General features: G+C 49.4%; 3 protein-coding genes across 4 annotated transcripts in view; all 3 read right to left on the bottom strand.

Annotated features, from left to right (window-relative positions):
• ANKAR (ankyrin and armadillo repeat containing) overlaps window positions 1-5,702 on the bottom strand; it is a 43,487-nt gene extending 37,785 nt beyond the window's left edge. Inside the window, exon 1 of the mRNA XM_079781973.1 lies at window positions 5,568-5,702. The gene's annotated coding sequence lies outside the window, so the exon portion shown is untranslated. The remainder of the gene's footprint in view (window positions 1-5,567) is intronic.
• ASNSD1 (asparagine synthetase domain containing 1) lies at window positions 2,752-7,507 on the bottom strand (the record flags this gene model as incomplete). Of its 2 annotated transcripts, none has more annotated exons than XM_079781975.1 (3): window positions 2,752-4,908; window positions 5,568-5,749; window positions 7,368-7,507. In XM_079781975.1, 3 exons carry the CDS (start codon window positions 7,479-7,481, stop codon window positions 4,596-4,598), a joined length of 609 nt encoding a protein of 202 aa, XP_079638101.1. In that variant the 3' UTR covers window positions 2,752-4,595. The 2 variants fall into 2 exon arrangements, with proteins under 2 accessions (XP_079638101.1, XP_079638100.1); XM_079781974.1 differs by having other exon boundaries at window positions 3,895-4,908; window positions 6,033-7,481.
• ASDURF (ASNSD1 upstream open reading frame) lies at window positions 7,434-11,388 on the bottom strand. The gene is made up of 4 exons (XM_079781976.1): window positions 11,242-11,388; window positions 8,765-8,818; window positions 8,171-8,246; window positions 7,434-7,573 (listed from the first exon to the last, which is right to left on the bottom strand). Exons 1-4 carry the CDS (start codon window positions 11,320-11,322, stop codon window positions 7,503-7,505), a joined length of 282 nt encoding a protein of 93 aa, XP_079638102.1. The 5' UTR covers window positions 11,323-11,388; the 3' UTR covers window positions 7,434-7,502.
• Window positions 11,389-16,068: the final 4,680 nt, after the last annotated feature.

Below are 16,068 nucleotides of genomic sequence, written 5' to 3'. Positions count from 1 at the left end.
GGGATCAAGCCCGCAACCCGGGCATGTTCCCCCAACCAGAATCAAACCCAGAACCCTCAGTCCACAGGCCGATGCCCTATCCACCAAGCCAAACCAGCTAGGGCAGTATATCTTTTTAAGGTAGTGTTTTCATTATCTTCAGATAAATGCCCAGAAGAGGAATTGCTGGGTCAGATGGTAGATCTATTATATTTTTCAATTTGAATCTAATCACAGCATAAGAAAATTGAAATTTGAATTAAAACAATTAAAATTGTAAAACCTTTAACATTAATCATGTTCTGCTTTTCTAACGAAGTCAAAAGATACTAATACGTCCAAACGAAATGTGTCTATCTGTGAGAAGCTAATGTTGCATACCTGTCTTTTGTTGGAGAGGCTTTGGGGCATATATTTATTTTATTGTTTTTAAGTAAGAAAATAAAAACCTGCTTAGAAGAAAAGGAAAGACAAGAAGTGCTTAACTTCCCATTTCTGGCAACTACCTAAGGACCGCTCTGCTCTGGAGTAACAATGACGCAGCCGCTGTGGATTGGACACCTGCTGTCCGTCACCTCTTTGCACCGTTATTTCATTTCATTTCATCTGCTTGCCCAGCTTTCCCAGCGCTCTCCGCTGCAGCGCAGCCATCAGCTGGGACCGGGCAGACAGATCGCTGGGCCCATTGCAGATTCCGATTCAGTGCGGGGGGGGGGGGGGGGAGGGTTTGGGGAGGCAGAGAAGGTGCTTCTCTGAGAAGTTAGGGGGTGCTGCTGCTGGCAGGACATTGGGGGAACCCCACGCTGAGAGCCAGGCCCAGGCACCCCGCTCGCAGGCGCAGAAACAGGGACAGGGATGTGACAGACGCGCCTGGGGCTCCCACCTTTGCGATCAGGACCGCCCAGGCCTGTCCCTGAGCGCGGCCAGGACCTGCGGGGCAGGGCCCGGGGGCCAGGAGGAAGGGCAGCCGACTCCCAATGGTTGTTGTCTTGTCCACGTGGGGCCCGGGGACCCTTGGGCAGAACCCCGCCGGCAGGAGCCCCCTCACCCCGGAGCCTGGGGAGGCCTGCGCGCCCCATGTGGCCGCCCTGCCCTGGGGAGCCCTCCGCGGGGCAGAGCTCTTGGCCTCCAGGACCCCCTCCCCACACCCCCAGCCCTCGCTGTGCACCCGCCCCACCCTCACCCCCTCTTTAAACTCAGCCCTCCTCACCTCCGCTTACCAGGCCTCTCTACTACCTTTTACTCCGTGAAGAAAACCAACCAGCCAGCCAACCAGCCAACTAACCAACCAGCCAGCCAGCCAACCAGCCAACTAACCAACCAGCCAGCCAACCAGCCAGCTAACCAACCAGCCAGCTAACCAACCAGCCAACCAGCCAACCAGCCAACCAGAAGCCGGCAGAGGCCACGCCCAGGCTCTCAGGCCCCAGGTGGGCCCCGCATCATCAGCTCTCCCTCCCAGGATGGAACTCCTATTGTGATGGGACCTGGAGACCCTGGAACACAGACGCCCGGCGGCAGGGCCCTGCTGGGACGGTGCCCACGCTGGTGCGTTTCCCCTGTGACAGACGTGGGATGAGCGGGCACAGGAAGGGGAGCCGGCCGAGACGGGGCTGGGAGAGGAGGACCTTCAGCTGAGCCGGGGGTGAAAGGGCTGTTCAGGCGAAGACCTGGGGAAGGACAGGGCTGGGGAGCAGGTGCTGAAGCACTGACTCGGGAAGGAAATGGCCATTTTTGAGAAACTGAATAGAACCTTGCACAGAGAGAGAACTGGGCACCAAGGGAGGCCACAGGGGTAGCTGCGGGCCAGATCATGCGGGCTGCTGCGTTAAGGATTTTGAACTTCATTCCAAAAGCGTAGGCTCGGGTGGTGGCCGCAGAGGCCGGGGACAGGCTAGAGCGGAGGCGCTGGAGATGGGGCTGTGGACCTGAGAAGGAATGAGGGCCTGTGGACAGGATGTTGAGAAGAAGGTGAGGTCGCTCAGAGCAACAGGCGGTCAGCGCTAGATTTCAGAGTTGGGTTGTGGACATATTGGCCTTGATGCACCTGTGACATAACCAGGTAGAGATGTCAGCTAGGCCTGACACACTCGGGTCTGGCTAACTGTAGCCGCGGGGTTAGATAGATACATTTGGGAGGTTTGGGTAGTTGAAGCCAGGGGAAGGGCTGAAATCGCCAGGGGCGAGGAGAGAGTTGAGAACCCAGAATGGAGACCCAGAGAACCCGCTATTTAAAGGTCAGGTAGAGAGGGTGCAGTCAGCAGACAAAGCAAGTGGCCAGGAGGGCGGCGGCAAAGCCAGGATTGGTGGCAGGAGCCAAGGGAAGTGTTTCAGGAACCGGGGACTGGCCACCCTCACTGCCAGGGCCAGGGAGACGCGAACGGGAACTGTTCACTGAGCTTAGCAACATGGAGGTGTCTGGGGACTGTGTGGGGCAGAATTACTCTTACTCATATCAGATGTTAGCGATTAAAAAAAAACTTTATGTACTGATTTTGAGAGAGAAATGTTGGTTTGTCGTTCTACTTATTTATGCATTCATTGGGTGATTCCTCTATGATCCCTGAGCAGGGATCGAACCCTGGCATATCAGGATGATGCTTTAACTGAGTTATCTGGCCAGGGCCTTTATAGTTTAGCGATTTTAAAGCCCCAAAATTCAACCTAGTAAATTTTAAAACCTAATTGGCATTACTGAGGGATTCTGCGTTGGCAGTATCCAATCTAGCAAACAGAAGGAAGCTCTGCGGAGTTTTTGCCGGTAGACGGAAGGTGAAGAGGATGGATCATTTCAAGCAAGGTCAGCTTCCGCAGGGAAAGGCAGGGGTCGCATCAGGCAGCTTGCCTCACTAGTGCTGACCAGGAAATGCCAGACTGATTGGCCTAAAAACCCCACTCCTGGAGAGGTGGAGCTGAAACTGGGTTCGCTAAGTCTTGGTGGAGCTGAACACCAGTGACCCCATGTTCAGCCTGTTGTTTCTTCTTAACGGCTGCTATGGAGGTAAATAAATGCATGATTGTTGTTCCAGGGCAAGGGATGTAAAAAATCATTCCTTATGAGACTTGTATGTTTGCAATTATGAAGCGTGAACAAAAATGTGAATTCCTCTAGAAGTTTTTTGTTCAGGTACCCAGATGGTTTGTTCCAAGTGTCTCAAATCTCGTTCCTGTAAGGGTTAACGTAGCACTTTCCCCAGAGTTTATGGGATTAATTACCAAGAAGGCTGTCAACAACCAGCCCTCTGGGGACTAAAGAAAAAACAACACACCAACAAGCAAAACAAACATGCAGAGACCTGCTGGAGCAGATGACCTGGAGACTCCCTAGAGGTTCAACCAACTAGATTGTTAATCCAGTAAAGCTCACAGAATAGCGCCGGACACGTGCCGCACTATGTAAATGACAGCTGCTCTCAGTACCGAACTGTAGTATTGTAACGATTATCACACGCACCTCTAGGCTGCTCGGGCCAACCTTAGTCTACCCCCTCCCAACATGGAGCAATGTCAGATCAGTGCTCAATGTCAGGCACTTGAAGTTGTCTGCCTTTAGGTGGAGAGGAAAGCTACTCAGGTTAATACCTAAATCTGGTTTGAACATTGCATTCACCAGGGAATCAATTCAGGGCATGTGAAAGTCTTTGACAGAAATGTTTGTTGTACACGTATCCTAATTTTTCTATGATTGAAAGAATCAAAGTATGTCCATCCCAGAAAGTGTGTCAGCCCTAACTGGGGACAGATCCCTAACAGTGACCTTCGTATGGTCACAGCTGAAAAATGTGGGTGGATGTCGCGCTGGAGTGGTGAGTCAGTGAAAAGGTGGAGAGGGCGAGTGTGGGTGGGAGGCGAGAGATGGTAAGGAAGGAAGAGGAGGTCCAGGGCCGTGCATTTCAAATGGCTGTAGGCTGGAATATTCTAGATAATGAGAGGAGGATCCAACAGTGGGGAGGCTAAAAAAACGTTGGCGGGAGGAGCGTGAAGCTCCTGAAGGGCAGGGAGGGCTGAGATGCGGAGGCCCAGCCTTTGACGGGGGATCGCCATTCCCCTTCCTAAAGGCGAGAGGGAGAAAGGAGAGGGCACTGCAGTGAGTCCAAGTCCTGGGGTCGGAAGGCGGAGGCGGCTCTCGGCCTGGGGACGGGCTGCCTGTGAAGGAGCTGGAGGTAGGCATTTGTGGGACAGGAGAATGTTTGAGTCCTCAAGGGTCTGAGCGAGAAAATGAGTTGCCTGAAGAGATGTAACAGAAGTACCAAGTATTGCTCAGGAGTGTGAACCTCAAGCAACGTTTGAACCTTAGTTCTCTCACATGTCAATAGGGTCCCTGTACGCCATGTACACCATGACCCTGACAACAACAAACGGAGTTATGTTTGGATGGAGCTACATGAAGTCAGTAAAGGCCGCCTTGTTCAGTGTTGCTGGCGGGACATTTCCGTGAAGAGTTCAAAGCAATGGCAATATCGGTTTAAAACCTCCAAGTTGTTCTTTCAGGCATAATCATTCTTTCTGTAGTCTGTCAATATGACTAGATTGGTTATGTTAAGCTGCACAGTGAATTCTAAAATTACCATATTATACAATAATAGAGCAGTGTTTTATTTTTGTGTAATCGTTATTTAGTGAATGTTATTACATTGTGGACATTGTGTTTTAGTCTCCTTCTCAATGGAAAGGTTTTCTAAGGAAATGACTTGGAGCCTTCCACACTTATCAGATGCCTTTTCGTTCCTCTTTTCCAGTTTTGCAATTCTGGATCCAAACTGCATGGCCCGTTTCGGCAGCAGAGCAGAGGCTGTGAGGCCGAGTTCCATGGCTGCAAGACGCAAAATCAGTTTCTCGCCAGTCCCTCGGGGTAAAGTCAAGTTTGCCTTTTCCCAAACTGGTAGGGAATTTAGAAAGGAGACAACATTTTCATCCAGGAAAGGAAATCTAGAATAAACAGATAAATACAACACTATTAAAAAATAAAATCAACCTGTTATAATTACTTCTTCTGCATTTTATTCACTATATTAAAATTTATAGTATAAAATTTTTGAGGGTACTATTTTTCTCCTCTCTCTCTCTCTCTCTCTCTCTCTTTCTCTCTCTCTCACACACATACACCCTTCAAAAGGAAAACATTTTACAGACTTTGTATTGTGGCATTCTCTCTTTATAATGAAAACTTGAAGATGATTAGAATAATGATATAGTGGTCAAAATTTCACGTGTCAGAACTGGCAATGTGAGAATGACAAAGGTATAAAGGAAACCAGAGTCCCGTGAAAGCAGGAAAGGAGTGAGAGAGACAAGGAGGAAGTCTCAGAGTGGCTGTGTTACGATGCTCCAAACCCCACAAGCTTGCTTGGACACCTGCTCCTGCATGCTGTGTCCTTGTAGTCAACTGCCACATAGTAAATTAACCACCAGAACAAATTTCTCCTTCTTTTCACAACCAAATGACACATCGTCCCTTGCTGCTGTGTTTGCTATAAACCCGACATCATTGTTGCCACGGTTATGAACAGTCTCCAGAGGAAAACAAGGAACCCAAAGTCTCCCTTTACAGTCTATTGTTTTTACAAACTCACACAGACTCCCGTTACCTTGCCTCTTTTCCATGATCACCAATCACTCTGTCATCACGACCAAGGTTTCTAGAAGAGATCCGAGCCAGCTCCATCTCAATCTCCTTGTTCAGTCCCGCCAGGCCATGCGTCTGAAAGCGGGCACGATGGCGCGAGTAGCCTGCGAGCTGCTCGTCCGCCCCGATCCCCGTCAGCACGACCTGTGACGGTTAAAGAAACCCGCATTGAGCTGCCATCACCACGCAGTACGGAGAGGAAGATACATGCAAAGCTCAAAGTTACCACCTCAACGATCACGTTTTCAGAGAAGAACCACTAGACAAAGTCGTTAAGATAGTAAAATATGCCCAAACTTTAAAAAGTCCTATGCATTGCGTTGTAGTTTAAATGCAACTAAAATATGCTTTATTTTTACACCCTGAATGCCAAAAGCTGCGAGGGCGAGAGCAGGGCTGAGAAACGGGGGGAGAGATGCGGCCGCACCTTTGCCGGGCTCCGATACGGCCTCACGCCCCCCGGGGCCACGAGGCAGCCAGCTCCCCGGGCAGCGAACCAGACGGCACAGCCGATGCTGTCGTCCAGCACCGTGTCCGAGGGCTGGACCAGGTGGCATATGCGAGCTCTTCTCAGCTCCTGCAGTTCTTCCAGAGAAACGTTAATTTCGACCAGATTCCACGCCCGGGCCGGGCTAGCGGCTTGCAGCTCCTTCAGGCCCGCTCGGCCCGTGGCTCGGTCGGGGGCACCGGCCCACTTTTCAGGTCCGGCAGCAGCATCTGGGGTCGATTCCTCAGACAGCATTTCACCATTTCCCTGTTTCCTCCCTTTGTTGCTAGAACTGGCTGGGGTGGCCTTTTCTTTAGTGATGAAAGCCACGTTCAGCAGGTCAATGGGTTCATCTAAAGGAACGTGACGGTCAGCAAGGGCTGCAATGACCATGGAGTCAACACCCCCGGAGAACAGGATTGCAACCTTTGCTTTCCGGTCACGAGGTTCCAAAACTGCGCTCGGGGGCAGGTCTCCCTCCCGAGGCAAACACAAGACTCGCCTCCTGACTGCGCTGCTCAGGACAGCGATGAACTGCCCCACCACCTCCTGCGTGTGCCCGTCCGTCAGCAAGGCCCGCAGCGTCTCTGCGGAGGGCCGGCTGCTGGAAACGCCAGCGCGGGGAGCAGCAGCTGGAGCTGGTGGCAGCAGCACATTGAGAGGAGCCACAGGCTCTTTCAGACACAGCGTGGCTTCGTTTGCTGCCACTGATACGAACGGCGGCAGGCTGGCTGAAGCCCGAGTCAGGCGCTCGTCACATTCTCTGGTAACATTCTCCTTAGAAATGGATCTCCACGGATACAGTTTTAAAACCACAGATTTGCAGATGGAAGTAGATTTGAGATCGATTCTGAAAATTCCAGATGCTGGAACTTCTCGCCATTGGTTGGCCACTTCCGATGTGTGGGAGCCAACTGAAGAGAGGCAGAAACTCATGCCCAAGTTACCAAAATGCCACAGCAAGCTCCGGCGGCCAAAGAAATCCCTCCCAAACCACAGGTGGTGGTGAGACGCTTGATAATAAATAAAAGACCAAGGACCCTGAACTTCCGAGAAGAGCGACAAAATGTCAGACTCATCCTGACACGAGGAGAGACAGTTAAACATTATCTGAGCGTCATTCTCTTCGGCTTCCACCTGCACTCCGCTGAAGACTTCTCCATTCCACAGGAACACGTCGCCCCTCTCACCTTCCAGCGGCTGGGCAGTCAACGCACCTCGCAGGTGAAGGACGTGACCCGAAAACAAACACTGGTAGTCAGCATCCGACCTTACCAGCTGTCTGCTACTATCGGGTCCCCGTCGTTGAAGGTTACACAGCAAATCCTCTTTCAAATCTTTGCTGAAATGTTCAAGAGAAAAGCTGACAGAACAACAAATGCCACACATGGTTACGTGAATTCAGGTGGACTATTTCTTGATCTTGGTCTTCTCTGAGTTTTCTATTTCTTGGTATTCTTTTTTCAGCTCATCCAATATATCTGTGGGGGGGATGGAGAAGAATATTAAGTAAAATAAATAAACCTAGTAATTCACAGGATGACAATTACCAAGATCAAACCATTTGAGTACAATGCAGTGTGTTAGTGCAAATTAATAGTTTACAACAGGCTTCTCACGATGAATGTTACCCTCTTAGAAAACTAGTTTCTGTACGTTAAATGCTTATTTTGGCCCAGGCGCTGGGCTATGCACTTTACATAGACCACCTCATTTAAATCCCACCGGACTTTGGAGGCTCAAAGTAATTCATGCGAAGTCACAAAGGTTTTGGAAAGTGGTAGAATAGTTTCTATCTAGATCATCTCAAACTCTAAAGCACATGTCAGTAATCAGTGCTGTCTAACACATCCTTGTATTTCTACCAGATTTTATCTTTACCATAAACTCATCTTTGGAAGGCTAACTTGAAGAAAACCAAACCACTGCACTGATTTTATTAACAGGTGTACCATCGCCCAATCTTTAGATAAATACTTCAACATTCAGATGCAGATAGGACATTTTAGGGACTGCCATGAAATTCTACAGAATCCTATATTCTGTGCATTTCCATATAGTACAGCAAAAAAACTTACTTTTGCTTTCAGAAAGCATTTCTGTTCGGTCGGCAAGAAAGAATATGTTGCTGTTCTGTTGCTGCCTGTATACTTTCTGCAAAACACAATTTAGGCTAATATTACGATTTGATCTAAAAAGCAGCAAATGTTAAAACTCTGAACCCTGTCATTACTTATTCTTGAATTTCAGTAACATTCAGAACAGTACCTTCACATAATAAGAAACAAAGTTACTCATTATCCTGCCATTGCTACCATTAACTTTGAGGTGAGATGCTTTTTTCTCTGCATATACCATTTTTCTTTAACAAAAACAGGCTCCTACAACTACAGATTTCTAACTTGCTTTTTATCAATGAACAATATATTGACAACATTTTTCTTATATGTGTTCTTTTACAAAATTACTGTATGGGTAAAACATATTACAGTTTATTTAAGGTGTTACCAACTTTTAACTATTATAAATCACCTAGAGTCCCGGTGCACTAAATTCATGTACTGGGGTGTGTGTGTGGGGGGGTCCCTTAGCATGGCCTGCGCCCTCACAGTCTGGGAACCCTCAGGGGATGTCTGACTGACGGCTTAGGCCCGCTCCCCTTTAATACTCACCCTGTTCTTCTTCAGGTTAGAAAGTTCATCCACAACAATTTTTTGTTCTTTAATCTATTGAGATAAAGAAAAACTTCTTAAATCAAAGTCCGCTCCCTGGGTGCTCATTAGAAGTAGAGATGGGACAATGGGCTAACTGGGCTGATTGCTGAGATGGCCAGCCTGTGGGACAGTCTTCTGAGCAGCGGCTGTGGGAGGTGCAGGTGTGGGGAAGTGGCAGAGGACACAGCATTGGGCTCACCAAGTGCTGTCCTGCCCACTGAGCCCAGACGCAGGGTTTCGTATTGGTAATGGGCACATGCAAGGCCAGTGTATACACTTTGCTTAAAACAGACAAAATGCACCCGTTTTCAAATGATTTCTTTTAAGTTATGTTTTAACTTTTAAAAATAAAAATTAGCAAATGGAAAGAGCGGACTACTCTCCCACCCCAAACCAATGCTTTTCATGATTTATGCACGAAATGGTGCAGCTGGGCATTCGGAGCAAGCTAGTACTAAATGCCCTACCTGGGGCGGTAAGACCTCTCACCCTCCATCTCTGCTTTAAGACTAGCACAGCGCTGGCAGGCGAAGGCGGCCTCACTTCTGAGCAGGAGAAAGGGCCCCACTAAGTGGGAAGGAAGGTTTTTTCTAACGCTCTTCAGTAACGGTGGCTACTTTGTGAACATGACCTCTAAACCCCGCTGACGATCTCTGCCCGACCTCACATACCCCAGGGCTCCGCCACACTCCAGTGTAAGTGGCTTGCCATGGAGTCATCAGCGTGGCCTGTGCGGTTTTGAAAATTTACCCCTCCCAGGAGTGTGTTCCCCTGTCTCTCCAGTTCACAGTCAGTATAATAACTATGTGGGCTTGAATTCCAAGACCCAATTTGTACAACCTTGAAACCTGTGTTTGAACAATGCTTTCCCATTCACTTTAGAAATGGCAGGTATACATCTATTTCTCTTCACTTCAAGGAAACGAGGAAACTGACACGGGGACCAGAGACCTGCCCGAGATAGAACTATTCGTTCAGGAGAGAACCAAGAATCCAGGGCATCCCATCCCTGAATGGCCACAGCCACCCCCAACTCCAATACATTTTGAAAAGGTTTTGGCTGTCAGTGGCAGGTCAGGTATGATATTGGCTCCTCTCTCCCCTCCCCCTTCTTTTGGGTAGAAGAGTGACAATCAGCTATGTGTTTTAGGATCACTGCTCTGGCTAAAGTGGAGAACAGACCGGAAGGAGGGAACACGGATGAGAGACCAGTTAGGAGCCCTGGAGGGCTCAGGATGGCGGCAGATGAGGCGGCTGGTGAAGGCCGGTAAGGGTGTACACCAGGCATGTCAAACTCCGGCCCACAACAAATAGTTTTGCGGCCCAGCCGGTATAACGGGATGTAAGAAACGTTTTAGTAAAAATTCCTTAACTTAATTTTTACAATATCCTGTTACACATAATTATTAACAACAAACTACAACGTTCGCTGATGACTGATTACTAGAATCGTGTTGCATTCATTTCCCCTACTCTCAGGCGCACCATGTCTCTCCACTAATACCAGCAGCGAATATCTTAGCAGCCGATGGCCACGTCATTAGTCTTGGACTGACTCGTTTGGTGTGCGCAACGGGAAATAGTTCGCTTTCGGAGAACAAGAAAAATAGGTTTATTTGCATATACTTATTAATTTGTGCAGTTATTCAGTGTCTGGTAAGTGAATGTTAAAGAAAAAATATTTTAATTAAAATATTATTTTATGTTAACGACGACTCCCTTATTTCAGCCCTTTGCATTCCGCATGTCTCTATCGAAACAAACCTACGTTTCGATGAAAATGGAAGCTTTTGTTTTTTGCGGCCACTTCCACATACTTCTTGTTTGTTTGGCCCGTGGGAGCCTGTGAGGGTGACGTGCTGGGGGTGCTCCTGCCACATGTCCCTTCACCCATCACCCAGCCACCAGGTAATGGGTGAAGGGACCTGTGGCAGGAGCTTCAGCAGCAGATGGGTGCGACTTCCGGGTGGACGGCGAGGGCGGCTGCCGAGTTCCTGGAGGGATGGAGGTGCCGCTTTCCGGCCTGGACGGGCCGTATTTCTCGAAGTTTCCTCCCACCCAAATCTCCGCCCGCTGCCGGTTGGGTGCTGTGGCGGGTTTCGGGGTCCCCCTCCACAGGAGCCCGCAGAGCCGGGAACAGGAGGAGCAGGCTGCCCCTCCCGCTGGCTCCGGGGCTGAGCGCGGACCCCGAGCCAGGAGGTCACGGCTCCATCCCGCTCCGGGCTCGCCGGTGGGGGGCGCGGGAGGCGGCCGACCCCTGAGTCTCCCTCACCACGGATGTTTCTCCCCGCCCCCCGCCCCCCTCCTCTGAAATCATCTTCTTCTAAAGGAGCGAGGCAGCCGGGCCAGCCGGGACCGGCCGTGCTGCGCGGTGGGCCTGCGGGGCCCTGGCGCCCGCTCCCAGCCCCGGGCCCTCCCGCGCCGCCCGCACTCACCCTGCTGCTCAGGTCCCCTCTGCCGGGGGCAGCCGGGCCCGCGCCGTCCTCGGGGCGGGACTCCCGGGCCGGCACCTCCATGGAGCACAGCGCCCGCAGCCCCGGGGCCCGCGCGGACACGCTCCCCGGCCCCGCCCACCTCCGCTCCCGGCCCGGAGCCCCTCCGACGGCGCCTGCGCGCTCGCTGGGACGCCTGCGCAGTTCGGTCTGGCGTGGGCGCGTGCGCACTGCTGCTCCGGGCGCGCGAGCCGGAGCCGGGCGGTGAGGTGGGAGCGGCCCCTGGCGGCGCCGCGGAGAAGCGCTCTGTGACCCGCTCCCCGCTCCCCGCGCGCCCCGAGACCGTGAGTGTGGGCGCCCCCAGCGGGCAGCTCGGGGAGAGGGGCGCGGGGAGATGGGACTTCTCAGTGACTCCAGGGAGCGGTTGCTGGGGCGGAGCTGCACCCACCTGGTCACGTTTTGTTGGTTTGGTCTCAGGTTAACAATTGATGCCCCCCCAGAGTGATGCCCCCCCAGAGTGATGCCCCGTTGAATGGGAACCTCAGATAAAGGAGTAACTTTTTAGTTTCGTGCCTCCCACACCATGTGCACTAGCGCTCCTCTGGGGAAAGTTACCCAAAACCTGGGGACGGGCAAGAGATTCCGGGCTGGTTTTCGGGCTTTATTTTCTTGCAGCGTCTTTTTGGTGTCAGGGTAATGGCTTCATACAGTCAGTTGGGATGTGTTTCTTCACATGTGTGTGTGTGTGTGTGTGTTTCTTCATATCTATCTATCTATATATCTATAGATATAGATATTATTGATTTTTTACAGAGAGGAAGGGAGAGGGATAGAGAGTTAGAAACATCGATGAGAGAGAAACATCGATCAGCTGCCTCCTGCACACCAAGGTACGTGCCCTTGAACGGAATCGAACCCGGGACCCTTGAGTCCGCAGGCCGACGCTCTATCCACTGAGCCACACCGGCCAGGGCCCTCTCCACATTCTTGAGAAGTGTGTGCGTTAACAGTATTTCTTCTGTTAACATGACACAGGACTTGCCGGTGGCGTCCTCTGTGCCCGCCGTTTCCCTGTTGGAGCCCGTTATCTCCATTTCTTAGCCGCCGCGGACTGTCCGGGTGTGCGGTTCTCCGCGGACTCTGTCTGGGTCCTTCGGGGGGCTGGTCCCCGGCCCGGGTGTGCAGGGCGAGGGCGGCTGGCTCAGACCTCCTGCCCTGGCTCCCCTGTGTGTGTGGCTCCCACAGGTCCTGTCCTCTCACGCCGGCTCACGTCTAACTTCAAAACATCAGGGGCTGATTTAGCCGAGTTTCCCTCCCAGCTTCTGGGGCATCCGGTGGAGCCCGTCCCAGGAGGAAGTGTCCCTTAGACACACAGTATGGATTTTAAATGTATCCTTATTGATTTCAGAGCGGAAGAGAGATAGAAGCATGATGAGAGAGAACCATGGATCGGCTGCCCCCTGCACTCCCCCTACTGGGGATCCAGCCAGCAACCCCAGCACGTGCCCTTGGCCAGAATCGAACCTGGGACCCTTCAGTCCGCCGGCCAGTGCTCAGCCACTGAGCCACACCAGCCAGGGCTGATTTCCTTTATATTTTTACTTAGTTTGTGGCCTTATGAACTCAGTTCTCCAATGAGTGCAGGAGAAGTTGTGATTTTTGTAGATCATCCATTTTTTGTTGTTGTGGACGACCATCTGTTGGGCTTTCTACAACTTAAAAGGAAGCTTGAAGTCTAATCATATAATTGCTTTTTAAAATTCTACTTATTTTTAAAAATATATTTTTTTAAAGCTGTGGTACTTTTAATATGTTTTTATCAATTTCAGAGAGGAAGAGACAGGGAGAAAGAGATAGAAACATCAATGATGAGAGAGAATTATTGATTGGTTGCCTTTAGCACGCCCCCTTCTGGGGATGGAACCCAAAACCCCGCCATGTGCCCTGACCAGGAATTGAACCTCAACCTCCTGGTTCATAGGTTGATGCTCAACCACTGAGCCACATTGGCCGGGCTCTATTTATTTTTTCCTGTTATATTTATTTATTTATTTATTTACAAATTTACAGTATTTATTGAAAAGAATTTGCATATAAGTGGACCCAGGCAGTTCAAACCTGTGTTGTTCCACAGCCAACTGTACAATTAGCTAATTTATCCTTCTTCAGTTTTTTAGATGTGCATAAAATTGAGTCCTTCACCCTTTGCCGTGGATCATCAGACTCTAAAACCAGGTTGGCAACATGATCCGGTGTTATGACCAACCCTGGTAGATGGCAGGTGCCTGGAGTGCAGTGCAGAAAGGGACCTAAGGCCGAGCCCCGGCTGAGTGGTAGGGTAATGCCTGCTGTACGAGGGACAAGAAACAAACAAAGGGCAATGCTAAGCCTGCCTTAGCGCCTCGGTACCCACCCTGAGAGGTAGTGAGCCCCCTCCCCCATCCTTGTCCTGAGCATTCTGTCTGTTCAGTTTGCCTATTTCCTTGTATTTATTATTATTTGTCTGTGTGCCTACCTTTCGCAGTTGGGAGTCTTTCCTTCATTGTATTCCGAGAGTCTGACACACAGTAGGTGCTCATTAAATATTTGTTGGATGACTGGCTCTCCCTAGCTGGTCTCCGTATGTGGAATCCACAATTCCTCTTCTCTAGAGTCAACCATTTGCCTTGCTGAGATCCAAAGGGTAGAATTTCCTTGATTCTCCTGGTCTATCCCTTCTAGGAATTAAAAAATAAGCAAAGGTTTAGGTAAATATTTATAACCTACACTGTTTTTAGATAAATGATGATATAAAATAAATACTTTCCTCCAGTTTGATTTTCTTATCTAATATCTCGGAGATCATTGCACAGTAGTGTGCAGCGATATTCTTTTTTTTATTTATTAATTTTTTTACCGAGAGGCAGGGAGAGGGATAGAGAGTTAGAAACATCGATGAGAGAGAAACATCGACCAGCTGCCTCCTGCACACCCCCCACCGGGGATGTGCCCGCAACCAAGGTACATGCCCTTGACCGGAATCGAACCCGGGACCCCTCAGTCCGCAGACCGACGCTCTATCCACTGAGCCAAACCGGTTTTGGCTGCAGCGATATTCTTTATTTCTCTCAAAGTTGCACATCATATGTTGTCCCACAGTTTATTCAGTTAGCCTTCTATTTCAGGCATTTGGATTGTTTCCATTCTTTTGCTTTTACAAGTAGTGCTGCACACACCATTACTTTTTATTTTTTCTCTTGTACTTAACTTCTTACCTTTAATCCCTCTTTCTAGGTTCAATACAACATTTATCTATCTATCTATCTATCTATCTATCTATCTATCTATTTTGCATTTACTATGGTTGTGTCTCGTGGTACTCTGCACCCAGAATTCCACCCATTTCTTCTTGGTGAGTTTGACGTCGAAGCCAGGGGCTCCTATTCAGTTCACAGCCCCCTTAGTGTCTACACAATTTCTTCATGGTCCTGAAAAGCCACAACAAACAAACAAACGAACGAACCCCCACAGCCACCAATAAAACCACCAAACAGTTCTTTTCAGGAAGAAGTCGGGTCCTAACAACTTAAAAAGTATTTGTGTTTTAACAATTCAGTAGCCATTTGAACATATAAATTGACGTAGAAAGTAACATTTTCATTCTATTCTTAAACTAGAGGCCCGGTGCACGAAATTCGTGCACAGGTAGGGTCCCTAGGCCTGGCCGGCGATCAGGGCCGATCGGGGCCTTCTGGCTGCTGGCCGGGGCCTCCCTTTGTTCTGCGCTGCCTCCTGGTGGTCAGTACACTCATAGCAAGCAGTCGAACCCCCGGTCGGTTGAACTCCCGAGGGGACAATTTGCATATTAGCCTTTTATTATATAGGATGACCACCATTACTTATTGGATGTGTAAACCCATTGGGCACTGCATAACTTCTCAAACCCTGGCACCACGACCCTCATTTCCTGTTCTTCATTAATTTCCATGAGGTACTTGTTTTTTATCCCTGCAGCCACCCCAAACCCAGCTTTGCAAATATATGACATCATCAAAAAAATATAGTACTATCAAATGTTGAAACTGCTAATAACTTGAACAGCTAGTTCAAGCCATGTTCAACGCATGTCACGTAGCACTGTTCCCTTTGAAAATGCAAAGAACCCCACGGTGCTCCCATGAGTTCCCTCTGACAGCCCAGGCACTTGCGTGTGCAGTGTGGGAATCCAAGCCGTGCCATCTTGCTGCTGTCATCATCATCATAGACAGTTAAATAATCTGTGACCTAGGAATACCTTCACTTCCAGGTTAGCTTTCTTCCCACTTAACAATCACAGTATACTTTCTGAGCACACCAATATAGTCACACTTTATTTCCCGTTTCCTGTTACCATTCTTCTACCATTTTGTTTTCCTAATGACCCACTGACCTACCACCTTCTTACTTCCTTGTCTATATAATCACTGCCTCCTCCACTGGAAAGCAGTAGTTTCCTCATCTCTATTAACAATTCTCTGCACTCCTAAACTCACATTTAAAATCCTCTAGGAAATCTTACTGGTACATTGTTTCTTACCACCAGCAGATGTCACTGAATGCAGAGTTGGGAAGAAATGTGTAGTCACACTGGAGTTGTAAAAACCTAAACAGCATGGATTATAGTACAATATAATTTGAAAACTTAGCATGTGATGCATTTTTAGCATTTATTAATTTTGTTTTAAAAATGATTTTTAAATTATGAATTTATATATGACTAGAGGCTGGATGCACAAAAATTCGTGCAAGAGTAGGCCTTCCTTCCCCTGGCTGCCAGCACCGGCTTTCCTCTGGCACCCAGGACCTGGGCTG

This window comes from Cnephaeus nilssonii (genome assembly GCF_951640355.1).
Source record: "Cnephaeus nilssonii genome assembly, chromosome: 10".
Taxonomy (NCBI): Eukaryota; Metazoa; Chordata; class Mammalia; order Chiroptera; family Vespertilionidae; genus Cnephaeus; species Cnephaeus nilssonii.
Note: the sequence above shows the minus strand (reverse complement) of the source record. Positions and strands in the feature narration are given on the sequence as shown.

Excerpts from the sequence above, each read along its gene's own strand:
- ASDURF (XM_079781976.1), bottom strand. The coding sequence starts at position 11,322 with ATGGAGGTGCCGGCCCGGGAGTCCCGCCCCGAGGACGGCGCGGGCCCG. Across the intron at positions 8,819-11,241 it reads GAGGGGACCTGAGCAGCAGG|ATTAAAGAACAAAAAATTGT; the intron begins GTGAGTGCGGGC and ends TTATCTCAATAG. Across the intron at positions 8,247-8,764 it reads CTAACCTGAAGAAGAACAGG|AAAGTATACAGGCAGCAACA; the intron begins GTGAGTATTAAA and ends TGTGTTTTGCAG.